Source organism: Euprymna scolopes, chromosome 42 (assembly GCF_053919585.1).
Source record: "Euprymna scolopes isolate OS-2025 chromosome 42, ASM5391958v1, whole genome shotgun sequence".
Classification (NCBI taxonomy): Eukaryota; Metazoa; Mollusca; class Cephalopoda; order Sepiida; family Sepiolidae; genus Euprymna; species Euprymna scolopes.
In genome coordinates, this window is record NC_136523.1 from 31136661 (window position 1) to 31164483 (window position 27823).

The 27823-nt window shown below is 35.0% G+C and overlaps 1 protein-coding gene across 21 annotated transcripts in view; it reads right to left on the reverse strand.

The window, feature by feature from the left end:
- Positions 1–27823, reverse strand: part of LOC145266992 (coronin-2B-like) — a 370386-nt gene that overhangs the window by 241121 nt on the left and 101442 nt on the right. For 9 of the 21 annotated variants that reach the window (XM_080122886.1, XM_080122848.1, XM_080122860.1 and 6 more), the window contains exon 2: positions 8336–8451. The exons of 9 other annotated variants lie outside the window; for them this stretch is intronic. In XM_080122886.1, coding sequence (XP_079979012.1) covers positions 8336–8356 — 21 coding nt within the window. In that variant the 5' untranslated portion in view covers positions 8357–8451. Of the gene's footprint in view, positions 1–8335; positions 8452–22502; positions 22824–27823 lie in introns of those variants that run through there. 3 more of the 21 variants (XM_080122887.1, XM_080122878.1, XM_080122862.1) reach the window with 3 other exon arrangements.

The window sequence follows — 27823 nt, forward strand, 5'->3', positions numbered from 1 at the left end:
CTGCCTGCTTCTCACCTGACTACAACCTGGATGTCTTCAAGTCCAACATAAACAAATTCCTGATGAACCGCCTCCTTCAGTAGACACTTTATTAAATCTCCACACTAACGTACTGTACATGCAATAACTCTTATCCCTGAGTGGCTTTCAAGTGGTGACCACCTTGTAAAAAAAAAAAAAAAAAAGTTTGTATTGAACCGCCCTCTTAAATAATTAAACTCTGCTCAAGTTCCACCATTACTGATCATCAGTGTTGTCTCACCGTCTACTCGACACTTCTTAGCCATTATCCTCGAGTAGCCTTTGAGCCTTGATAAGCAATGATCCTGTTTATTTAAAAAAAAAAAGAAAACTCCTAGTTCCCTATCTGTACCAAATATGTAAGAATTTAAATATGAACAAATAGCTTGCTGCCCAACTTCTCACTTATGTCCTCCACCCCAAAAAGAAATCTTGTCCTTATCACAGTACCTTATTATGTCTTAGTAATAATAACTAAAATATTAAAAAGAAAGAAAGAAAATATATGGACAACAAAAAATTCTGACTGTACCAATATTTAAAAATTTAAATGTGAAAAATAATAAATTTGGCTTCTATCACAGTACCCCATTAGGTCTCAGTTGCAATATGCTGTATTTTGGGAATATATGTTATAATAAAAAAAAAAAATTTAATAAATAAATAAAAATTGGATGAACACAGCAAAATCATTTGTAAATTATTTTTTTTTTTCAGCAAGAACCTTTGATGTCATTCTACAAGTTAAATGATAGGAATTATTCCTGCCTAAGATCAGCCATTTTTACTTCAAACTTCCCTTTGAGTTTCTCCGGCAAATTCCTAGAGGAATCTATGAACGCGGAAAAAAAAAAAAAAGAAAAAAGAAAGAAGGGTTTTACAAATCTTGTTTTTGATGACAACGTTCAAATATTTTGCATTCCAAACATTCTCAACAGAAAAAGCAACAAGAATTTCTGCAAATTTTGGAAAATGCAAAGAATTTATCAGAAAACTATGTCACATTATATATAACTAGATTACCTGTCCCAGGACAGGTAAAATTAATTCCTTAAACAAAAACTTGCAACACTTTTTGCAAGATTAATAATGAAAAAAAAAAAAAAAAATTTCTATAAAATTAGCACATCTAACACATTTTTTTAACATTTTTCTTCACTTTCAGACCGTTTTTATTTTTTATCTATTTATATATGTACCAGCATGAGTGCCCGGTGTTGCCTGGGTGCATGATGAGCAAAAAAAAAAAAAAAGTGGTAGTAAGAAGGTAGGCTCAAACTCGTACCATGAAGGAAGAAAAGAATGTGAAAAAACCGTGACATATTTGCTGTTATGACCACCGCCAAACCGGAAGTGACATAGGTTTAAATTAAGGCTAGACAATCGAAAAGAAGGAATGGCTTTCAAAAATATCGGCGAAAAAAGCAACTCCTCTCTGTAGAAAAGTGCCAAGTTGAGGGTAAAGAAAATGTTTTTAGCCAATTTTTCGATATTTGTTGTCTGAAGGGTCGAGCTTCAAAACGATACTGATCTTGTGAAAATCCATTGCTTCTATCAAAAGTTTTAGGCAGACATACAAACATATACATAAATTTATATATTTGTAGCTCAAATTTACGACCCAAACAAAGTAAAAAGCTTTCCCTATCTCTGAATACTCTTTCTGTAAAATTTCAAATGTTTAGACCAGAAATTGTCTCTGAGTAATTTGGCAGAAATCGCAGAGGTCAATTTTTTTTTAAACTTTGACCCCTATTATGACCCCTTAACATTTGTTTGGGGCTCAAATATAGTTATTAAGTTAGATCCATGTCCAAGGAACCTATATCTAAAATTTCGATTGTTCATACCCAGAATTGGTGGAGGAGTTTGGTAGAGTTCTCAAAGGTCAAATCGTTGAACGTTAACCCCTTAACAGCCAAATTTCTGGCCGAAAACAGATTACAAAGATTTTCCCAAATCTCAATATCCTGTATATCAAATTTCGAGTCTGTAGACTGAAAACTGACAGAGTTATTTTGTAGGGAAATGTAAACAGACAGACAGACACTTTCACTTTTATAGATAGATTTCCGTATCCCCTATTTACAGTTTCTATCTCTTCCTCTCTTTTCTGCACTTTCTCTTCACTCTTCCTTATTTTTTCCTTTCTTTTTTATTATTGGCATTTCATTAATGATCCCAATTATTTCATAATGGCCTATATTTTTTTAAAGTATTACCTACATATGAATAGTTTTACTTACATGAACAAACAATAGTACCAATGTCCTTAAAGGGATCATCAGTTGTTTACCATGAAACACTTTCGGGTATTTAAAAATAAAACAGTATATTAAATCATGGCTCTCCAGCAGTGTTGATCAAACACCATCTCCTTTAAAACACATGAGCAAAAATATTTTTAATACTGGATCGAGTTTTTTCTTCCAAATAAATTTAGGCTAACCAATTCATGTCATTTATATATATACTAGCAGTTCAGCCCGGCTTTGCTTGGGCCCTATGTACTATTCATAACTTGCCCTATGTGTGAATACACTTTATGCAAGATTTCAAATGTTTAGACCAAAATTTGTCTGAGTAATTTTGTAGAGACCGCAAAGGTAAATTTTTTAAAACTTTGGCCCCAATTTTGACCCCTTAACAAATTTGGTCTCAAATCAAAATAAAATTTCTGCCCATGTCCAAGTTACCTACATCTAAAATTTAAAGTCGTTAGACCCAAAATTGGCACAGGAATTTGGTAGAATCTGCAAAGGTCAACTCTTTCAACTTTAACCTTTCGCCCCGAAACTGATTAAAAAGCTTGCCACATGTCTGAATACCCTTTATGTATAAATTTCAAATGTTTAGACCAAAAATATAACTGGAATCATCTGATGATATGGGTGGACAATCTTTACCCTGTCTATTGAAACAACTTGTAATAAATTAAGTTAATACACTCGAGTTTGAAATAATAAAACACATATTTAGCTCTACTAACGTATGGAGCACTTTTTATCTTTTTTTTTTTAACCAAATATACCGCTTATATATATATATATATAGTCATCCACATACAGTACTGTTTCGCTGTTTCACAGCTCATCAGTGCGGCTAGACAGGCAACTACCTCAAGCCAGGATTGAAACCCGACCGTCTGTATGACAGTCAAGGCTCCTAACCATTATGCTATTGGCGGCCGCTGAGCGAGTAGTGAGTTTAACAATGTTTTGAAATTATATATATATATATATATATATATATATATATATATAAATAATGTTACGACAAAACTCCTTTCCTTTAACAATCATAGGACACTTTTTCAACCACCAATTGCCATGGCTAATGGCACTTCATCTGAGAGTCCAGCAACGCTAAAAATTTGTCAGAAAATATATATATTTATATATCTATAAAAGTGAAAGTGTCTGTGTGTGTGTGTGTGTACATTTCCATACGCAATAACTCTGTCAATTTTCAGTCTACAGACTCGAGATTTGATATAAAGGGTATTGAGATTTGGGAAAATCTCTGTGATCTGTTTTCGGCCAGAAATTTGGCTGTTAAGGGGTCAACGTTCAACGATTTGACCTTTGAGAACTCTACCAAACTCCTCCACCAATTTTGGGTATGAACAATCGAAATTTTAGATATAGGTTCCTTGGACATGGATCTAACTTAATAACTATATTTGAGCCCAAAACAATGAATATTAAGGGATCATAATAGGGTCCAAAGTTTTTAAAAGATTGACCTCTGCGATCTCTACCAAATTACTCAGAGACAATTTCTGGTCTAAACATTTGAAATTTTACAGAAAGGGTATTCAGAGATAGGGCAGTAATTTAATCGGTTTGGGTCGAAAATTTGAGCTACAAATATATAAATTTATGTATGCATGTCTGCCTAAAACTTTTGATAGAGGCGATGGATTTTCACAAGATCAGTATCGTTTTGAAGTTCGACCCTTCAGATAACAAATACCGAAAAATTAGTTAAAAACATTATTTTCTTCACCCTCAACGGGGCACTTTTCTACAGGGAGGGGTCGCTTTTTTCGTCGATATTTTTGAAAGTCATCCACTGTTTTCGATTGTCTAGCCTTAATTTAAACCTACATCACTTCCGGTTTGGCGGTGGTCGTAACAGCAAAGACGTCACGCCCCCCCCCCCGTTCTTTGCCTCCTTCGCAGTACAGGTTCGAGCCTGCCTTCCTACTACCATTTTTATTTATTTTTTTTTTTTGCTCAACACACACCTCCAAACATCCGGGCAACGCCGGGCAACCATGCCAGTATATGATAGTTCAGATTATATTATGAGCACCGGGCAGTATCTGATGAGTTCCCAAAATCCAAACCTCAAGATGGTACATCAACATCATGAAACAAGAGCCAGCAGAACCTCCATTACGAAACTGGCCAAACATTTTGGACAAGACTGTCTTACAAATGGGACTGAATCAGAAAACAAATTTGGTACGGAAATAGCCCAAAAGTGTCGCCAAAAGTACACTAAAACTTTCACTGCATAAAACTAGAAGAATGGGCCAACCAACAATCGTCAAGTGTTTTCTAGATTAATTCACCCTGGACTATATATAGATAGGGAAAGTTCTATAGACTCGTTATAAAAAGAGAATTGCTTCACTATGATCAGAAGGGGATTGTAAAGGCTGCCCAAGATCAAGACTTGATGCTTTGAAAAAGACGAGTGGTCTCAGCAATGATATTAAGTGCAGATTCTGTCACACAGAAGTAGAGAGCATGAACTACCTAACATTCAGCGATAAAGTTCTACTGGGGTGGGGGAAATGTCATACAATGCGGCACAATGCAATGTGTAAATATTTCCACTGGACAATCTGTTGCAGCATCAAGTCCTGGGAACATCTGTAATATAAATCTCACCTGTCTGCTTAAATGTATGTATGTTTGCATGTTTGCCTAAAACCTTCGACAGAGGCGATAGATTTTCACAAGATCGGCATCATTTTGAAGCTCGACCCTTCAGACGACAAACATAAAAAAATTGGCCAAAAACATTAAATCCTTCACCTTCAACTGGGCACTTTTCTACAGGGAGGGGGTTGCTTTTTTCGGATTATCTAGCCTTAATTTAAACCTATGTCACTCACTTCCGGTTTGGCGATTGGGTGCAACAGCAAAAACATCTGCCCAGGGCACGCGAAATGTGCATGACCCTAAGTCCGTGTGGCAACATTGTCGATTTCGGTCGTCACTCTGGCTCTGGCAATCGTTTTGATAAAACTGGCCTCTTCTCCCCTCTCTCATATTGAAGATTACTTTTCCTTTTTTTTCCTCTGAACGTCTTTTTTTTCTCAATCCCATTATCTTATTCTTTTTCTTCTCTCGTGAACTCCTTTCTCTATCCCCTTATTTTATTCTTTTCATTTTCTATTTTCTTGTGACCCTCTTCTTCCTCTTTCATGACCATATCTCTCCCTAGGTTCAATTTATTTATTTATCTGTCCAACTAACTTATCACTGGCTTGGTGGTCTGGTAGTTAAATACAACAGGTGGACCCAAATTACAACATCTCCCAGACACCAAAGCAGACCGTTTGAACCCAAGTCATTGTACCTGTTTCACTCAATTAGTAGTAAAAATTCATTTTTACCAAATCCAACTAGAAAAACAATCTCTTGTTCCACGAATCCTATTATCAGATTTTATTTTTTTTTTTCATTGAAAAAGATACTATTTCTTCTCTGGTGGACAGAAATCTCATAAACATCTGTTTTCCCTTGACGAAGTGTCAGCATGCCCCCCCCCTCCCGACCATACCTCATCCTCTCCCATCTTCATCTAGCTGTATAGGATATCTGACACTGCCTGGGATCCCGTTACATAAATAAAAGGGTGAAATATAATTGCATAAGCATATTTTTGCCCATAAACGTATATATAAGATAACCCATCCCAATAAATATGGCCCTTAATTAATGTCTTAATAGCAGTGTGCCTGGTTTGGATGAATACAAGTTAAAGATAAAAAAAAAATGATCTTTTAGTGCAACGTCAAGAATGAGAGTTCAATAGAAACGTTGTTTTAATTTGAATAAAATAAAATATGCATCAAGTGCGCTTGAAACCAAATCACAATGTAATATTAAGAAAATAAATATTTTACTTGTTTGAAATTTATCACAAATATATTTTGGAGGTAGACTCCATCTTCAGTGTATTGTTTTGTTTCGTTTTCTTTTTTTCCTTTTCTTCTTCCTAGCCATGTTGTAAATTTGGAGAAAGAAACAACGTTTCTATTGAATTCTCATTCTTGACGTTATTCTCGCGTTACCTATGCACAGTTCAAACATTTCAAAATACAACCACCAGATACAATGCGCGGCTCTATACAAGCAGACTTCTTTCTCCAAATTTACAACATGGCAAGGAAGAAAAAAAGGAAAAAAAAAGAAAACAACACACTGAAGATGGAGTCCACTTCCGAAATATATTTGTGATAAATTTCAAACAAATAAAATATTTGTTTATTTTCCTAATATTACGTTGTGATTTTGGTTTCAAGCGCACTTGATGCGTATTTTATTTTATTGATCTTTTAGTGCATTTAATGCGAGATTATTCGTAAATTTAATTTTTTTTTTATTCTTGTTTTCAAATATTCATGCAGCATTCAGAAGACATAAAAAAAAAGGTACTTGTAACGAATAGACAGCCAAAGAATTTCAGTACTGTTGTAGTCAGTCCTGACTATCGACGGATAGTCCAGAGAGTTCCAGAAATGGCCAAAGCAGTTTACAATTTAACAGTCATTACTTTTGTTTTTGAATTTTGAGATGAGGATTGATCGTTTGTATTATTTGAATTCTTTGGACTACTGTTTTCATCTTGACTATTATTTTCATGTCTCGATCGATGTGACCTCCGACCTTCCTCTTGTTGAACTCTGGAGGGAGGAATCTTTCCATCAAACTCTGGGGGGGGACGGAGGACCTTTCTGTCAAACTTTGGGGGGAGAGGATATCTTTCCTACAAACTTGGGGGGGGGATCCTTTCTGTCAAACTCGGGGGGGGGGTATCTTTCCGTCAACTCTGGGAATTCGCAAGGACACCATGGCATAGTGGACAAATTACTTGGTAAAATTCCATCATAATTTACACTTTTCTAGATTTTGAAGGCTTAAAATTCAATTGTAAACTATTAGGACTTCTACCCAGTCATGGCTGACGGAATGATAGCATTAGGGTGTCGTTCAAAATTCCATGCAGACTCTTGAGTTCAATAAGAGACAACTGAAGAAGGTCAGAGGTTACAGTGACTGAAACGTGAAAATAACACTAGAGATTTGAACAATAGTTTGAATGATACGGATAATCATCTCTTGTTGTTAGGAAATGTTTTAAAACTATTTTTTTTTTTTTTTTTTGAGGAGCTAAAAAATTTTTTTTTTTTATTCAAAACACTTCACATGTAGTCTGCCTTTTTTGTGGCTTTGTCAATCCCGGAACAAACTCAAAATTCTCAGTCAGTACTCTATACTGACTCTGTAAGTATTGAAATTCTCTGGACACCTATTCAGTACAAGTATCTAAAACTTTATCAACTCGAGGGAAAAAAGAAGTTTAAACAAAAAATAGTGCTTGTATAAATCAACGCATTTCAGTTGAAAACATTATTACGTACTTACGTGTCATGTTGAAATTAGTATAAATTCCAAAACTTGCGAAAAATGATCCAGTAGAAAAATAATTACAAGTAAAAATAGAATTTATCGAATTATCAAGTTTTATCGTATGTTTTAATCTGGAAGTGTTTTGGGGCCAATTCAGTATGACAAACTGATTTATCTCCCTTGATTTTAATTAAACATATTTTTAAAGGCTATGACAACAACATATTCTTTTTTTTTGTTTTGACTCTCGAGTATATATCCGACACAGACACAATTAATCAACCAAGAACCACATCACTCTACATAAAAAGATATGATATCAATGGATATATACCTGAGAATCAAAACAAGGAAAAGAATATGCTCTTGTCATAGCCCTAGTAGTAAATGATTTTTTGTTAAAAATCTAGCACATCTACTGAATCATTTTTCGCCATTTTTGGAATTTATACTAATTTCAAGATGACACGTAAGTCTATAATAAGGTTTTAATCTGAAATGTGTTAACTTCAAAGATTAATAATCTACACAAACAAACACCTGTAAATATAATACAATACAATGAACACCATAACACAAAGCTTGGAACTTGCAGCGTCACTTTTCATGCAACGTTATAATTTATACATTTCATGCTGACTGTTTGAAAGGGTTAATCATACCTCAACGTTCGCAGACCCCATTTTTATTTATTTATTTTTTAATTGCTGCGTGCGCAGTGACTGTGCGTTTTAAGCAAGTACAACCACTCAATTGGTACAAGAACCTTCTGTTAGGACTGAAAAAGAACAAGGGAGGCAACTCATGAAAGGCAAGATAAAATTTAAGGGACAAATTTGATGGTTGGGCAGAACAGAGGATTTTGAAACAAACGCATTCCAAGTGAAAACATTGCGTACTTAGTGTCATGTCGAAATTAGTATAAATTCCAAAAATTATGAAAAATGATCCAGTACAAAATAATTACAAGTAAAAATAAAAATGATAAAGTTTAGTGCTTTATAGTTTGACCAGCTGGCAGCACGGCATTGCCCGGTCGTACAATACACTTAAACATGATATTTTAATTCATGCAAATTGCGTATGTATTATTATAGAATCAATCTTCTATTGATTATTATATATTACAAGGAATAATTTGCAAGGTGAACTAATTCACAAAAAAAATTTATTTAAATAATAATGATAATGTCGTTCATCAAATTCCGTTTGTGTGTTTGCAACATCATGTCAGCTAATATTTGGGCTTAATAATGAATGCCCTGGAAAAGTTACTTCTGATTAATGTTTAGTTTTAAAATATCCAAATGAAGAAATGATTTGCATCGATTTTAAAATGGTACCTCTTCATTAATAAGAAAAAATCAAAATAAAATGGTGAGGTACACCCTGGCTTGAACAGGAGATCATTCAATCTGTAGTCAAATGCTATACCACTAAGCTATATTTCCAGATTCTGTTTTTTTTTTAAGAGGAAATGATTTGCTAAAATTTTGTTATCTCCCTTGCCGGTGTAATCTAAAATATTCCCCTATAAAAATTATTCTTTTTTTAAACTATAATAGAGAAAAGCTATTTTTAAAACCAGAATTTTTTTTGATTTTCAATACTTATCAGATGAATACGTACAAAACATATCTAAGATCACTGCCAGACATATAAATTAGCTTTGTGTAAAATTTGCAAAGCATAGGCTTAACCGTGTTGGAACCTATAAGGAAAGAACTCACACACTAGTCTGTATAATATTAAGCTTGTTAGCACTTTTAGTAAATTTTTTTTTTTTTTTTTTAACTTGGAGTCCCCACTTTTGTAAAAACTGGATTTAGCAAATCTTCCAGCGGATCATTTTTTTGTAATTTGGGGGATTTATACTAATTTCAAAATGGCACATAAGTATGCAATGTTTTCACCCGAAATGCGTTTGTTTCAAAATCCACAATTTTGCACAATAACTCAAAATCAAAATGTCTGAAATAAATAAATACAATAAAAAAAAGGGAAGAAATTCAAATAAATCCACCATTTTATAATGAAAGCAAAAAAACTTTGTATATTTTTGTATAAATATATTCATCCTGTCACACAAAGGTTAACAAGTAAATAACTTCTTTTTTTTTTTTGAGTTTCTGAAGAGAAATCATTTCAAGTGAGGGGAAGCAAGAAAGCAAATAGCACCACATGACCTTCTCCCTCCCTGTTTGGCATGAATTCAGAAGAAATCATCAACTTAAATAAAAAGTCAACAGCATATGCATTTTTTAGGTCATCAGAAATAATTTATATATAAAAAAATTAAATTATTGATGTAATAATTCTTTGAGTTTTATATATTAGGGAGAACACAAATGGAACATATTTTTTCCCCTATAACGTTTGACAAACGGTGTACATTAGTTTTATAAATAAAAAAAAAAATGTATTATATTTTGAAGAAAAAAAAAAAATGTAATATCTTTTGAAAAAAAAAACTATCTTTTATTAGGAATTTTTTAAATTCACACACACACACACACACACACACACACACACACACACACACACACACACACACACACACACACACAATAGGGTGTCACTTTTTATTTTGTTTAAATATCGTTACACATTACACAAGGATGGAATACTGTTGCCATATCTGGGTAGGAGCTGCTAAAAACAGCCTATCCTGCCTTGACAGAGTACAAAATAGACTTCGTGGCTTAGTGGGGGATGCCCTTTTCTCTACCCTGCAACCTCTCTCCCACAGAAGAGACGTTGCGAGCCTATCCTTGTTTTATCGTTATTTCCATGACAGGTGCTCGTCTGAACTCCAATCTCTGGTCCCCCCTCGCCAATCTTTCACAAAAAACACCCGTCTAGCTGAATCCACTGTGAAAAATTTCCCCCACTCTATATCTGTGCCTAAATCAAAACGCGGATTCCATGAACAAAGCTTCTTTCTTAGAACTGCACGCCTGTGGAACTCTGTTCCGTCTGCCTGCGGACTACAACTTGGATGTGTTCAAGTCCAATGTTAACAAATTCCTAATGAACCGCCCCCTTAAGTAAACACTTCATCAAATCTCCACACTAACGTAATGTACTTGCAATAACCCTTATCCCTGAGTGGCTTCCGGGCCTTGATAAGTGGTGATCACTGTAAAAAAAAAAAAAAAAAAAAAAATTGAATATAGAAAATTTAGTAAGCAATTATCTATATCGAGAGATAAAGACACGTGCCTTTGTATTTCAGCGGATTGTCTTTGCTCACTTGAAAGCATGGCTTTGGATCTATTTGGGAATGAGAGTCTGCATGGGCACAGGAAGGAGAATGGGTTAGGGTTCGATCTGTGACCTTTTGTTGCTGCTTTCTGCATCGTCTCTTGTCCTCCAGCATCAGGTTTCTATTGTCCTCTCCTCTTCCCATTCCCCGCTGTACAGCATATCGCCAGGTGATGCGATTGTCTGCCAGCTGCTCCCAGCTGCCCAGATCGATGCCAGTCAGTTTCAGGTCACGGTTGGATACATCCTTGTAGCAGAGAGTTAGGCAACCTCTGGGGCGCTGTCCTGTTGCCAGCTTGCCATACAAGATGCCATTGGGGATACGGCTGCCATCCATCTAGTGGACATGACCCAGCGAGTGGGGTCTGTGCTGACAGAGGAGAAGAAGGTGCATGCTAAGGTATCCAGCACGTTGGTGTTGGCGACCCTGTTCTACCATGTAATGCCCTAGATACGACGTAGGCAAAGAAGATCAAAGCTCTCCAAACATCTTTCCTGGCGTGCGTAGGTGGCCCAGAACTCACTGCTGTAGAGGAGCATGCCTCACTGCAATGCTTAAATACCGTCCTGTGCTGCGGTTGAACAGACCAAACCTGTGATGATATACATTTACATTAGACCCTCTGCATAATCAAACTGATGTTTGCTCAGAGATGTACCGGCGATATTCTTTTGTATTGTGTTCTGCAGTCCTGAACGTGCTGCCTCAGAATTGCATGAATGAATATGTATCACCGTCACATTTTCGGAATTCCATATTGTCTAACTATCATGATGTTCCTAAGTTTTATGTATTCCCTCATTAGCTTAGTAGCCTCTGTCGGTTTTATGATCATGGCTTAATAAAGGAAAAAACAATAGTCCATTGAGATATCTGGAAGTCTTTTCAAGTGCAAATACATGGTTTATGTGATAAGGTTATAAGAAAACTATAAAAAAAATATTTAAAAAATAAGATGGCACATTTTAAAAAAAATATTGCTATGTATTTGAAGTAGCACAAAGGAAGATGGAGAGGATAATGTTAGGCATCACTCTACAAGACAGAAAGACAAACATCTGGATCTGCCAACAAACGAGTTATTGACATCAATACTGCCATCAAAACATCCAAACACAGGCGAGCAGGGCCCATAGCTAGATAACATAACAGACGGTCTATCAGGACAACGGAATGGACACCTCATGAACATAAGAGGCCAAAGGAAAGACAAAGAACAAGATGGAGAGACGACCTATTACAACACATGGGTCCCACATGGCAGCAGATAGCTCGGGACAGAGTTAGACGGCTTAAGTCCAGAGAGGGGCTCCTCATTAAGTGATTAAACCCTTATTGATTGATTGATTTGAATATTAAAATTTTGAAGCAAGCTTTCAATTTGCTTTGTCAAGTGACATTTTTTTTAAAAATAAAAACCTGGCGCTTCTATATTATAATAACGAAAAAATTTCCAGTAAAACAAATGGTACCTATGTAATTGTCATATCGCATCCAAAAATTATGGAAAACTATAAAGTACAAAAATAATTATTTATGAAAAACAGCTTTCAATAAAGTTTAGATGAGGAATAAAATTTGTCTGACATTTTGAATTACGTTCATTACGTGATATAGCAACAGAACTTAATTATCTCCCCCATTTTTATGATTTCAGGTTCAAATGAACAGCAACAGCAGGAATTGGAATACACCCTACTAAAGCCGGATTGTCACAACTGGTGAATTTCAAAAATGAAATTTGGACATAAGGATCCTTTAGAAGAAGGATATGCAATAAAATTCTGTTTTAAACTTGAAAAAATGCCATAGAAATGTATGGAATGCTTTAGACTGCTTTTGGACCATCTTGCATGAATCAAGCATCAGTTTTTGAGTGGCATAACGTCAGAACACTAGAATTGTTTGGCCAAATAAAGAATTTCATGGATAAGGATTGCTGTATTAGTATTTATGCTGACGTCCCTCAAGCTTCCATCCTAGACCAAATCTCTCCCTAATCTTCATCAATGATCTCCCAAATCTCATTCTTAGATCATTCGTAGACATTTATGTAGATGACACTACAATCTATGTCAACACTTCAAAGGCCAGCAATGACCAAGATCTTTCTGATTTTCTCTCTTCTGCCTTGAATACATGGTGCACTGGAGAAAAAGGTGGCTGGTTAATTTTAATGCATTGAAAACCAAGCTTCTTTATCATAATCGCCCCCCCCCCATCATGCCTCGATTCAAATGAATGGCTCTCGTCTTGAGGAAGCTTTATGTCTTGACAAGCTTCCGGGACTGACCTTCACTCCTGATCTAAAATGAACACGCACAAAATCTGTTGCCAAGATTGCTGGTAAAATGGTTGGATCACTCTACCTCTTCAGTAGGTATCTCACTGTCGATGCAATCCTTTATCTATATAAGAGCCAAATACGCCCTAAAATGGAATACTGTTGCTACGTGGGCAGGAGCTGCTCGACGCGCCCTATACTGCCTTCAATTTTGAAACCTAGTAAGTGATGCCCTTTTCTCTTCCCTGCAATCTTTTTCCCACAGAAGAGACGTTGCGAGCCTGTCTCTGTTCTGTCATTATTCTCATGGTGAGTGCTTGACTGAACTCCAATCTATGGTCAACCTTGCCAAACTTCCCCCCGGCTAACTACAACCTCTATATATAATTTCCCTCACTCTCTATCTGTGCCTAAATCTAAACGTAAAATACATGAACAAAGCTTCTTTCCCATGACCGCCAACCTGTGGAACACTGTTCCACTAGCCTGCTTCTCGGTTGAATACAACATGGTAGCCTTTAAGTCCGATGTAAACAAGTTCTTGTTGAGCTGTCCCCATAAATAATCAATTTCTACTCAATTTACACCATTAACGATTACTATACTACCACCTTACATTCCTTCGCCCTTATCCTCGAGTAACCTTCGGGTCTTGATAAATGGTGACTCCTAAGTAAAAAAAATCCCCAAAAACTTTAAGCATTTGTGATGTTGGCGGCGAAATAAATAGCCCTTTCCCCAAACTTCTTGACTTGTGCAAATTTGGAAGAAAAAAAAAAAAAAAAAAAAAAAAAAAAAAAAAAAAAGGCATAAAACTGCACCGAAACGTCATGAATTATAGCGTTCGATGTGAACTCAGAAGCCCGGATGTGATTATCTCAAAATTGATTAACATGAAAGAAAAAAGAACCATTAAATATCTAGTGAAAATCACCTTCCCATACCTCTCCACGCAGTTATGGCCTTCCCACCCCCTGGTGTGATCACCACTCTACTAACTAACCCTTTCCCTCAGAAATACCGCACCAAAAGAATGGATGGAATGAAGGTTTATTTTGACTTGACGTGTATCTACTCCCCTCCCATGACAGCCATGCAGACGACAATCGATTTTATGGAGGGAGAGGTGGAGGAAAAAAAAAAAAAAAAAAAAAAAGGAAGGGGAGGTCGATTGATAAATTGGCCAGACAATAACGAGCAATTGATGTATTTCTTGTGTGCTGCTGCTGCTGCTCCCTCCATTATTTTTAACAACGAACCTGAATTGTCTGAGTGCTAAAATGTTCGCCTTTACAGAGAGAGAAGAAAGAGTAAGAGAGAGAGAGAGAGAGAGAGAGAGAGAGAGAGAGGGAAGGGGGAGAAGAAAGAGAGAGAGAGAGAAGGAAAGGGGGGAGAATAAGGAACGGAGAGAGATTAAGAATGAGAGAGAGGGAGATAATAAGGACGACAAAGAGAGAGAGAGAGAGAGAGGGAGAGAATAAGGACGAGAGAGAAAGAGAGAGGGAGAGAATAAGGACGAGAGAGAGAGGAGGAGAGAATAAGGACGAGAGAGAGAATAAGGACGAGAGAGAGAATAAGGACGAGAGAGAGAGAGAGAGAATAAGGACGAGAGAGAGAGAGAGAGAGAGAATAAGGACGAGAGAGACAGAGAGGGAGGGAGAGAATAAGGACGAGAGAGAGAGGGAGAGAATAAGGACGAGAGAGAGAGGGAGAGAATAAGGACGAGAGAGAGAGAGAGAGAGGGAGAGAATAAGGACGAGAGAGAGAGGGAGAGAATAAGGACGAGAGGGAGAGAATAAGGACGAGAGAGAGGGGGGAGAGAATAAGGACGAGAGAGAGAGAGAGGGGGATAGAATAAGGAGGAGAGAGAGAGAGGGGGATAGAATAATGAGGAGAGAGAGAGAGGGGGATAGAATAATGAGGAGAGAGAGAGAGGGGGATAGAATAAGGAGGAGAGAGAGAGGGGGATAAAATAAGGAGGAGAGAGAGAGAGGAGGATAGAATAAGGAGGAGAGAGAGAGGGGGATAGAATAAGGAGGAGAGAGAGGGGGATAGAATAAGGAGGAGAGAGAGAGGGGGATAGAATAAGGAGGAGAGAGAGAGGGATAGAATAAGGAGGAGAGAGAGAGGGATAGAATAAGGAGGAGAGAGAGAGGGATAGAATAAGGAGGAGAGAGAGAGAGGGATAGAATAAGGAGGAGAGAGAGAGGGATAGAATAAGGAGGAGAGAGAGAGGGATAGAATAAGGAGGAGAGAGAGAGGGATAGAATAAGGAGGAGAGAGAGAGGGATAGAATAAGGAGGAGAGAGAGAGAGAGGGATAGAATAAGGAGGAGAGAGAGAGAGGGATAGAATAAGGAGGAGAGAGAGAGGGATAGAATAAGGAGGAGAGAGAGAGAGGGATAGAATAAGGAGGAGAGAGAGAGAGGGATAGAATAAGGAGGAGAGAGAGAGAGGGATAGAATAAGGAGGAGAGAGAGAGAGGGATAGAATAAGGAGGAGAGAGAGAGAGGGATAGAATAAGGAGGAGAGAGAGAGAGGGATAGAATAAGGAGGAGAGAGAGAGAGAGGGATAGAATAAGGAGGAGAGAGAGAGAGAGGGATAGAATAAGGAGGAGAGAGAGAGGGATAGAATAAGGAGGAGAGAGAGAGGGATAGAATAAGGAGGAGAGAGAGAGGGATAGAATAAGGAGGAGAGAGAAAGGAATAGAGGGAGAGAGAAAGGAAGAGAGGGAGAGAGAAAGGAAGAGAGGGAGAGAGAAAAGAGAGGGAGAGAGAAAAGAAGAGAGAGAGAGAAAAGAAGAGAGAGAGAGAAAAGAAGAGAGAGAGAAAAGAAGAGAGGGAGAGAGAGAGGGAGAGAGAAAAGAAGAGAGGAAGAGAGAAAAGAAGATAGAAAGAGAGAAAGAAGATAGAAAAGAGAGAAAGAAGAAAGAAAAGAGAGAAAGAGAGAAAAGAAGAGAGGGAGCGAGAAAAGAAGAGAGAAAGAGAGAAAAGAGAGGGAGAGAGAGAAAGGAAGAGAGGAAGAGAGAAAGGAAGAGAGGGAGGAAATTACAGAGAAAAAAAGAGAGAAAGAATTGTACAAAGATTATAAAACTGGTGACGTAATGTTCTGATGACTTCAGACGTAGATTAAATCTGAACAGTATAGGTAGATGTATGCAGAACAGGAGACTTAGATGATATGGTCACGTTGAAAGAATGAATTAGAGTTATTGCATTAGTAGATGCAGAAGTAGCAGTTTCAGCTCATAAGAGGAAAGGAGAGAGGCAGGAAAACACGGAAGGAAATAAGAATGGACTTGAGAGAAAGAGGGATATATAAAGACCTGCCAGAGATATAGTTACTTTGGAAGTCAATTTCTTAAATGCACCCAACACATGCCAGCATGTAAAACAGACATTAAAAGGATCATCATCATCATCATCATGACCACAACCACCGCCACCACCATCAGGCTGATGATAATGTAAGGCTTAAAAAAGATCTCCGGATCCAGTAGATCTGTTTAACTTTAGTTTGAAAATGCATTTTCTATTGCCTGTTGTGGCTGCAGCGGGTGTTACTTCCAAATTGCACTATTGTAGCAGACCCCTCACCTCCCGGGTCAGGAGCGTGCTTTGCTGGAGAGGAGGGGGGGGTCAGATACACAACAGCTGATGAACGAGACGACAACATGCAGACACCCAACCTTGAACTGTGGTCGGATCCGCGATAATCCGCAGACAGATGAGCCATAAAGATAAAAAGAGAAACATGTGGAGAGATTAGGATAATCTAGTTTTAATCCGAACACAAATTATCATTTTTTATTATTTTTTTTTTTTTATAATCCTTTATTTTTAACTATCTTGCCTTCATTCCTGACCAATGACAATTCCTTTCCCAATTTGCAAGTTTTTTTTTTTTTTTAGAGAAGTAATGTTCAACATTTACACTTTGGTCGCACATGTTTGCTATAGTGCTAGAACGGCGCTTCTACACTATTGGGATGAGATTTTGTAGTCGATAAATGGAGTTTTCAGATTAAAAAAAAAAAAAAAAAAATGGTTTCAACTAATTTTTTTTCTCAATTCTAATAAGTTGATGGAATACTGTTGCCATATCTGGGCAGGAGCTGCTAAAAACAGCCTATCCTGCCTTGACAGAGTACGAAATAGACTTCGTGGCTTAGTGGGGGATGCCCTTTTCTCTACCCTGCAACCTCTCTCCCACAGAAGAGACGTTACGAGCCTATCCTTGTTTTATCGTTATTTCCATGGCAGGTGCTCGTCTGAACTCCAATCTCTGGTTCCCCCTCGCCAATCTTTCACGAAAAACACCCGTCTAGCTGAATCCACTGTGAAAAATTCCCCCCCCCACTCTATATCTGTGCCTAAATCAAAACGTGGATTCCATGAACAAAGCTTCTTTCTTAGAACTGCACGCCTGTGGAACTCTGTTCCGTCTGTCTGCTTCCCACCGGACTACAACTTGGATGTCTTCAAGTCCAACGTTAACAAATTCCTAATGAACCGCCCCCTTAAGTAAACACTTCATCAAATCTCCACCCTAACGTAATGTACTTGCAATAACCCTTATCCCTGAGTGGCTTCCGGGCCTTGATAAGTGGGATCACTGTGTAAAAAAAAAAAAAAAAAAAAATTAACAATGGTAGCTTCCAAATTATGGAGTCGAAATTACCTGAATATTACTGAATTATTAAACAAAACAAATTTAATCGTGTTAACAGGTGAAAAATTGCCGCCATCTTGTTTAAATCAAAACGGAAAATTACCTTCCTTTCGACCTTTCCTGCCTCCTCTTTACAATCGTTTTCATCAAATTCTATCTTTTTTTATTTTCTTTAATAAATAATTTTCTACCTTATCGATTTTCGAAATTTCTGTATATAATAATCTTTAAAATACGAGGAATACGTAGATACCATTGTTTTCAATGTGAAATTCAGTATTACGATTTCCGAAATTTCGTCCCAATAGTGTAGAAGCTAGAATAATTAATCCACATTGAAAATAATATTTAAAAAAAAAAAACAGAAACTTTATGGGGTAATGGAATCGGGGGAAAATGTGTGCCCATTTTTTTGGAAAATATATGTACATATTACATTTTTTTAAACATTAATCCGGGAGAAAAACCAAAACAAAAACAAAACAATTTTATACCTAAATATTAAAAACTTAATCGGAAATTGTTTCGGAATCGGGAAAAATATTAGAATCGTTCCATCACTAATTTTTTTGAATTTTTTTATTTTAATTTTTTATCCAAAAATAATGAATTCTTTCACATTTATATTATTTGAATTATTCGAACCATTGAATCGGGGGTGGGGGTGGGGGAATGCGTGCCTAATTTTGATGACAAAAAAAAAAAAAAAAAAAAAAAAGGAAACAAATTTCTTTTTGTTTCTGTTTGTTTAAAATTTAATTTTCCATTGCTCGTATTAATGATAAAATGATAAATATTGATTGATTTTAAACTACCAGTAAAACTAAAATCTATAGATGCCCCCCCCCCCACCTCCAAGTGTATTTTTGCGTTTGGCAAAATATATGCACATATTACATGGTCTTTTTTTTTTTTTTTCCCCGGTTATCCGACCCTCCCCTACTCTTCCAATAAATAAATATAAATAAATAAATAAACTATATTTAGAAATTTAAAAAGAATCAGAATTGGTAATTGTATCGGAACTGGTAACTTACAATAAAATCTGTAATTGTATTGGAATCAGGAAAAGTTTGTGTAGACGAATGAACATATACTACATTGCTCCTTCCTCCTTTAGAGAAGGAGGTAATGTCTAGGAGGGTAGTCTCATAACAGATCAAGTACTACGCTACTCCCACCCCCTCGGAAAAGGTAATACCCAAGAGGATGGTTTTATGACAACAGAACAGATACTACCTCTAGACAATAATTCATTTTTTTTTTTTTTTACTCTTTTTCATTCCAAACAAGACGTATTGCCACTGAAACATAAGGGGCTACTAAGCTGGATCATGTCTAGAGGAGGAGTATGTGGGGAGTTAAGCAGCGAGACATCTGTTTGCATTATATTTAAGTTTCTACATTTTAGTACAGTCAGGGAAGCAAGAAACCGGGAGGGAATTCCACAGTTTAGCAATCTAAGGGAAGAAACTATTAGAGTAGAAGGCTTTCCAGAATTTAGGGACCTCAATAGTGAAGAGGTGAGATTTTGTTGCTTGTCGGTTTGGTCGAGAGTATACACATCAAAGAAGGCACAAGTGCTATGGGGAGTTCATCAAAGCACATTTCATTAAAGTACTTGTAAAACAAGCACAAGGATGCAACATTGCAGCGATGGGACAGGGGTTGGAGCTTGGTTGATGGTGAGAAACCTATTAGATTGGAGACTCTTTTTTATCCTGTCTAAGAGTGATACACCAGTAGTAGATGCATCAGCACAGATGTGGCAACAATATTCTATGCATGGGCGAATGGAGGCTTTATAGAGATATAAGATATTCTCAAGTGTATTTTAATTTTATATCACGGTAGAGGAAGTTCATCTTCTTTTGCAGCAGCCTTGGCAATGCCCTCAATCTATTTGTTCTAATTCATATTGACTGTAAATGTTAAACCGAGGAGTTTGAAGGAGCTGTAAGGTCTTATTAGTAGGGCTAGGATACCAGCATATTCTTTTTATTGTTTTTACTCTCGCGTGTGTATCCGTTGATATCTGATATGCTTTTATATAGAGTGATGTATGTGGTTCTCGGTTGTCTGTGTTGGATATATACTCGAGAGTCAAAACAATGAAAAGAATATGCTGTTGTAATAGCCCTAGTTATTAATTATGGTATCGGTGGTTGAGGAGTATTTTTTTTTTGCAGTTGTCAAAGGAAAGTAGCTAAGTCTTAGTAGCATTAAATATTATCATCCATTTACGGCCCTATTCGATTCCACTACGGACTGGACGTCGTTTTCTAAAATTTCTGCCATAGATTTGGATATGTATTCGTGTGTAATGTTTTTTCAAGACTAGAAATTTTCAACATTTATATTTTATTTGTATATGTATGATCGTAGACGAATGAGCATGTACTACACTACCAGCTTCTAAAGGAAGGGGGTAATGCTTGGGAGGATAGTTTCATAACACAACAACTACTATGCTACTCCTCACCACAAAGGAAGATATAATTCCTAGGAGGATGGAATCATGACAAAAGAACAGATACTACCCTTTTTCCACACACACTAATTCAACTATTGGGAATTATTTAAGACTTTAATCCTGTCATGGTTGACGAAACGAGAATGCATTAAATAAAGAGTTCTGTTTGAAATTTAGTGAAGATACCGGAGTCTGACAGAAAGGTTCCCAAGTTTGACAAAATACACTTGAAGGTCGGAGGTTACATCGACCGAAACGTCATCAAGATGAGAACAATAGTCCGAATAATCGAAACTGAATGGAGTATAAAAAGATAGGAATAGTTTCGATTTGACCCAGATACCAAATCTTCATTTTATAAAAAAAAAATTATTATTATTATTATTAATTTTATCATTATTATTATTATTATTATTATTATTATTATTATTATTATTATTATAATAATAATAATAATAATAATAATAATAAGAAGAAGAAGAAGAAGAAGAAGAAGAAGAAGAAGCTAAGCCATTTTAATTCGTACGTACGTTATCACCTTTCACAAATATTTAAATATAAGTGACCGTGTCGTTAAGATTAACGATTCCTTTTTTTACTTAGTTAAAAATGAATTGATCAAAAAAAAAATTTATTTCTAAATATAATTAGAAGAAAGAAAAGGGGGGAAGAAAATAGGAAAGGAAGAAAAAAGGGGAGAGAAAGAAAGAAAAGGGAAAAACAAAGAAAAAAGGGAAAAGAAAGAAAAGGGAAAAGAAAGAAAGAAAGGATAGAAAGAAAAGGGGACAGAAAGAAAAGGGGTAGGTATCAGAATTTTGGGGGAATTTTTGACACCCCTAACACGAAACTGCGAATAAAATATAAAAAAAAAACTCGTAATTTCTCTTTTAAAAGTGGGTTGTTTATTTTCTTTATGGATTATACTTCCAAAATAAACTATTTAAGTTGTATAAAAAGTAATAGAAATATTTTTTTATTTTTTAAAAAATAGTAATGAAATCAATTTAATTTTACGAGCTAAGTATTTTTTTTTTTTACATTTTTAAACTTTAAAAATCTATCAAAATTTTTCTATTGATTCAATTTTTACGATGTTTTCAGGGTCAATGTGAAATTTTATGCGCTTTCAAATAAACTGAATATAATATTTTAGACAAGCGTGTTTTTCTTAATTCACGCCCCCCTCATTTTGAAATGTCTATTAAACAGTAAATAATTAATTTACGCACCAAAGCTTTATTTATCACAAATTGAGGATAAAAGATCAATAAATAATATATTCAAATTAAAAAAAAAAAAAGCAGTGTTTTTTTTTTTTTAGAAATTTGCCTGTAAAGTCCGAAGTTTAAAACCTTTATTTTTAAAAACCACGTTTTTTTTTTTTGTTAACGAAACCTTGGTCCTTGCTCCTTTAATTGAAAAAAAAAAATTAGGGTTTGAATTACATTTTTCGAGTAGTTATAAGCTTGGAGAGACAGGGGGTCGAATTATTCAATATATTTCAGGCATTCGTAAGGTTAATTTCTGACACACCTAGAAAAGGGGATAGAAAGAAAGAAAAGGGGATAGGAAGAAAAGGGGATAGAAAGAAAAGGGGATAGGAAGAAAAGGGGGTAGGAAGAAAAGGGGGTAGGAAGAAAGAAAGAAAATGGGATAGGAAGAAAGAAAGAAAGAAAAGGGGATAGGAAGAAAGAAAGAAAGAAAAGGGGATAGGAAGAAAAGGGGATAGGAAGAAAGGGAGAAAAGGGGATAGGAAGAAAGGGAGAAAGAAAGAAAGAAAGAAAAGGGGATAGAAAGAAAGAAAAGGGGATAGAAAGAAAGAAAGAAAAGGGGATGGAAAGAAAGGGAAAAAGAAAGAAAAGGAAAAAGAATTGAAAAAGAAATAAAAGAAAAAATGAAAATGAAAAAGGGGAAAAAATGAAAAGGGAAAGAAAAACTAAAAGAAAAAAAGGGAAAATTTAAAAAGAAAAAGAAAATAAATTAAAAAAAAAGTAAAAGAATAAAAAACCCAATAAAATGGCGTTCGTTTTTATAATATCTATCAAAAAGGAAGCGAATTATTCTATCATGAACAAAAAAAAAAAACCCAAAAAAACAACAAAAAAAAAAAAAAAAAAAAGCGATAAAATGTCTTACATCGTCTGTCGTTTGATTCATGGCGGGGGAGAAAATATCGGAAAATATCCGATTGGATCCACGGAAACAATTTAAATTGTATTAAAATCCGATTTGTAAAAATAAAGGGGTGAGGGTTAAAAGTGTCGAATCCGCTCCGTTTGTAGAAAACGGTTTGATTTTTTACTCGGAAGATATAGTTCTGATGTGTGTTACAGGCGCACATCCACAATACATGCACACAAACTAGTTAAAAGGGAAGACCATCACCATCACTGTGTAACCGAAGACAAGGGTTAGGGTTAGGGTTACTGCGACGTGCAGCATCCACCGTTTCACCAGTTATAGAAAGGAAAGAGGAGGACAGTTCGTTATCTTATGTAAGTGATGGGAAGTCTCTCAAAACGGCAAGACATAACGACTCTCCTCCCCCCATACATGCCGAGTATTTTTTTTTTTTTTTTAATTATTTAAAAAAAAAGAAAAGGGCAGTAGTTGTTGAAGAGGCGAGAGTCAGGGATTACATGAGATTTTTTTTGGGTGTTGTGGGGAAGGGGTTCATAAGTCGAACAAACAAAATAATTTCAAGGATGTGTGATCTTCGAAAATATTTAAAAATGGGGGGGGGGAAGGGAAAGAAAAAGTGAAAGGAATAAATACCCCTTCCACACACATATACAAGAAATCCACCTTTTTTGTTATATATATATATATATATATATATATATATATATATATATATATATATATATATATATATATAAAATGAGCAATAGAGATGATCGACTATATTGGCTAATTGCAACATTAACCCGTGGACAGGAATAACAATAAATCTAATTGATTAGCTGGCTAAACTAATCACCACGTGTACATATAAAAACACTGGATAACATGAATTACATATAAGTTACTTGCCATATATATTTATGTATATTTTCATAATTTACTATCTAATTCTACTCACGTATTGAGCGCTATTGACGTAAATACTGAAAATCGATACATAAAATCTAATATATAAAAGGCTGTATGTCTGTCCTCATATTTTCAAACGCTATCTCCTCCGAAACTAAAAGTCGTAGAGCGGCGCTAGGGGCCCTCAAATGATTGGATTTTTTACGGACTGTTTTTTTTATGGGTCTTTAGCCGGTTAAAATAGTTTTTAAGGGGTCAAAAATGGGTCAAAAGTGCAAAAATCGTTATAGATATTGTACATTGATCTTAATCAATTTTTAATCAGTTCATATGCGTGTCATGTTGGTATAGTGATAATGCTACCAGCTTTGAATGCTACAGTTTCGGTTTCGATTCTAGCTTATGGCACCCAAATACTTTTTTTTTTTTTAAACTTTTGAAATCATGACTATAATAATATATACGAACTCTGGACAAATGAAAATACCATATTTAAGCGTATTTTACGCCCGGGCAAAGTTGGGCGCCCCTCTACCCTGCTAGTATTAAATATCTTTATAACATTTTATATAGATGCATGAAACAATATATATATATTTTAAGCCCCCCCCACCATCTTTGGGTAGAGCACTGTCGTAAATAATCTCACCCGCTACTTAATTGGCTGAAAATGCGAAGCTTGTTGTGTGTTTACGAACATGCGATTTCAGCACTATAAAGGTGGTGGCCGGTGTCTATTTAAATAGACATTCCGACGAGTTATTTACGGGCGTCGATTCCATGGTCGAGTGGGAGAACTGCCGACTGTCAAAACGACGGTTCTAGGTTCAATCCTTGGCTTGGGAAAGATGCTAGTCTAGCAGCACTGATGAGTTGTGATACAACGAAACAGGACTGTATGTCGATGGCTACAAATATATATATATAAGCAATATCGCCTGAAGAGGTCTCTAGTTACTTGTAACTCGCTGACCGAAACATGCTCATGAATATGTAGCGACATTAATACCTATGTAAAACAAATAAAAAGTATATCTTGCCCTATTTCGGTATTGAGCACTCTTGTAACATATATATATATATATATATATATATATATATATATATATAAGAGCAAATAGTTAATAAAACATGTTAAAACACACTTTGAAAAAGAGTTAAAAACATAATTAATCTGAAAAGGAAACACTTAAGTGGATAGTCCTTAATTATTTTATTTTATATATAAGTTTAATGGTTAAAGTTAAATTCTGAAAATCAAAATACAAACACATATATTCGAGTTAAGAATTTATTGTTTTACACAAAGAATATATAGAGGGGAGTTACGTTTATTTCCTTAATCCATGGATTTTCAATACTGGCTCATATCATCATCCCCTTTATATATTCCTTTTGTCAAACAATAAATTCTTAACTCGAATAGGTTTATATTTTGATTTTCAGAATTTAACTTTAACCATTAAATTTATATATTGCTCTATTTTTAAATATTGAGCTTTACCTTTTTGGCTAGGATCACCCTGAAAGTATTACCTCAATGTAATATCTAACAGGATATTTCACTTGATCTTTAATCTGTGACTTATCTCGCTTAGTTCATAAAACATGTTAAAAAATACTTTGAAAAAGAGTTAAAAACATATTTAATCCGAAAAGGAAACACTTAATAAGTGGATAGTCCTTAATCTGCAGAGTTTCAAAGAAATACTCTCCTTCTCATCAGAGGGTAGGAATTAGCAAAATGCGGGATCGGATTTTGCATACAAAAGTATTTGATGAAACTGCAAGTCAAAGATCTTACTTGATAACAAAAAGTGAAGCAGAGGGAATATGGTGAAGAAAAAGGTGATTTTACGTGAATGGATAGTCTGGTGAAAGATAAAGTATCCAATGATGGTAAAATCCAAAAATGTAAATCTAAGAAAATTAATTAAATTTCCATTCGCACAAGTAAAATCTAAGGAAATCGCGTAATTGGAAGAGGGTCAAAAATAATCCAAAAGGCCGAAATCCGTGGAATAATTCACAAATATGTACAAGGAAAAGGGGAAAATAATTCCAATAATATTAATAAAAGAAAAATAAGATATGCATCTAACATGGCTGCCGAGACAAAGTGTAATTAAGAAAAATCAGTGAAGAGAGAAAAAAAAGATTAAAATTAAATATAAAAGAGAAAAGCAAATGACAAAATAACCTAGACAAAATGACGTTAAAAGGCACAAAAAATATAGGGCAAAAAAAAAAAAAAAGAGCTCAACTGAAATGTATAGGTTATTACTTAAGAAAATGTCAGCAAGGGTTATTAAAAGACACTAAATGGAAAAAATAAATTAAATAAATAAAAAATAAATAAAATATAAAAAATAAAATATAAAATAAAAAAATAAAAACATTTTTAAGGGGAGATGATGGCCGGTATCTGCAAATTCCGGATAAAGCAAGTAAGTATGTAAATAAATGCATATAGTAAAATATAAGTAAATATACATACAGGATATGAATGTGTAGGTATATTGATATATTTGATAGATAGGAATATTTAAAGACTAAAACGGAAATGGTAGATAAAACAAAAAACCAGCCAAGCAAAGAAGAAATAAAGAATTAAAATAAAGGATTATTAAGTTATAAAGTATTAAGAAAGTATGTAGAAAAAAAAACGATAATGTTAAAGAAAAATTATATATATCTGAAAGGTTACAGTAATAACTATGTAATTTCAAAATTACCATAATTAAATTTGGATTATGTTTACAGAAAGAGATCAGTTCGTTTTTAGAATTTGTTATATTGTTACTTTGAGGGGAAATAATTATAGTTATAGCTTCGGTTGTGCAGAGGCGACATGACTTAGAACCTGGAGTATAAGACTTAACTTTTTTATGATAGTCCATTTGATTGAGAAGGGGGGTATTATTAGAGTTAAGTTTTTTAATTAAAGTGATTAGAGAAGTTCCTTGGTTATTATTAGAATTATGGTTGTTAAAAGAAGAAATGTGGTTTGATATTCTTTTCTTAATTAATGTTGAAGTAGCGCCGATATATGTATGTACTTTATTAAAGGCTTGAGGTCTGATATTAATATAAATTTGCTGATTTGTATTAGTTAAATAGTTTGAATTTTGTTCATTGTGTTTAACAAAGGGTTGGACAATGATTGTACAAGGACTATTTTAGAGGGGATAATGAGTGTTGTTAGAGTTAGGATGGCGGTTAGGAGAAATATTATTATTATCATCATCATTATCATTATTGCTAGTTGTATGATTGTAGATGGAGGGGCTGCTCGAGTGGTATATTGGATTAGTAACTATATCAGATGGAGGATGGGAAGAAGGATAACTTGGAGACAAAATATTAGTGTCTGTTATGGGAGGATTGCGTGGGAGCTCAGTAATTGTGCATGAATATATAACATCCTTATGGATGCAATCATTATTGGTGGGCAAAGATGTTTGTTATTATAATTACAATTAGTTTTGGGTTTAATTGGGAAAGGGATTTTTTGGGCTGATTTAATTTTTTTGTTATTAGATGTTAAGATTCTTTGTGCTAAATTAGGCATTGTTGAATAAGAAATCCTGATTGAGTTTTTATTGAAAATAGAACTATATCTGTGTGGGTATTTGAAAGAGTTTTGTACAATGTTGAAGAATTCCTTAGGTATATTAGCTTTGACATTTACATTAAAATGGAGGATTAAACCAAATATTTTTCTTTCTCCTGATGCGACTGGGTGGGTTAGAGGTATTACGATTAGTATTTTAGTTTGGATCATATATGTAGACTAATTCATTGTTATTGATAGTGGCAGATCTTGTTATTTGAACTGGTTTCTTGCGAGTCATATTGTGTGTGATTACAGATTTAAGGCGGCCAGCAGGAGGAGCATAATGGTTTTATTTAATCTTTTCCTTGTGTCCTGAGTTCCTTAAGGCATTACTGAAGAATATATATATATATATATATATATATATATATATATAGCGTGTCAGGAAGCGATGAAAAAAAATCAAATGAAGTGCTCGATTGCAAATGTGAAAGCTGAAAATACAAATATTTATTTTAAAAACTATATATAGATATTCCAAAGATGAACCAGTGGTTTTCCAATGATGCTGATGAGCTGTATTGATTTCATATCAGCCACAGATGGCTCATTCAATACAATGAAACCACTGGTTCTGTCTTTGGAATATGTATATATAGTTTTTTAAATAAATATTTGTCCCTTTAAGAAACTTATTCTGTAAAAGTCTGAGGACGCTACAGACGGCCAAAAAAACGGCCGTGTAGCCGAAACAATAACGTAACTTAACAGAAAGATACGTAATAAAAAATAAAACGTATATATATATATATATATATATATATATATATATATATATATACACACACACAGAATGCCTACTGGAGAG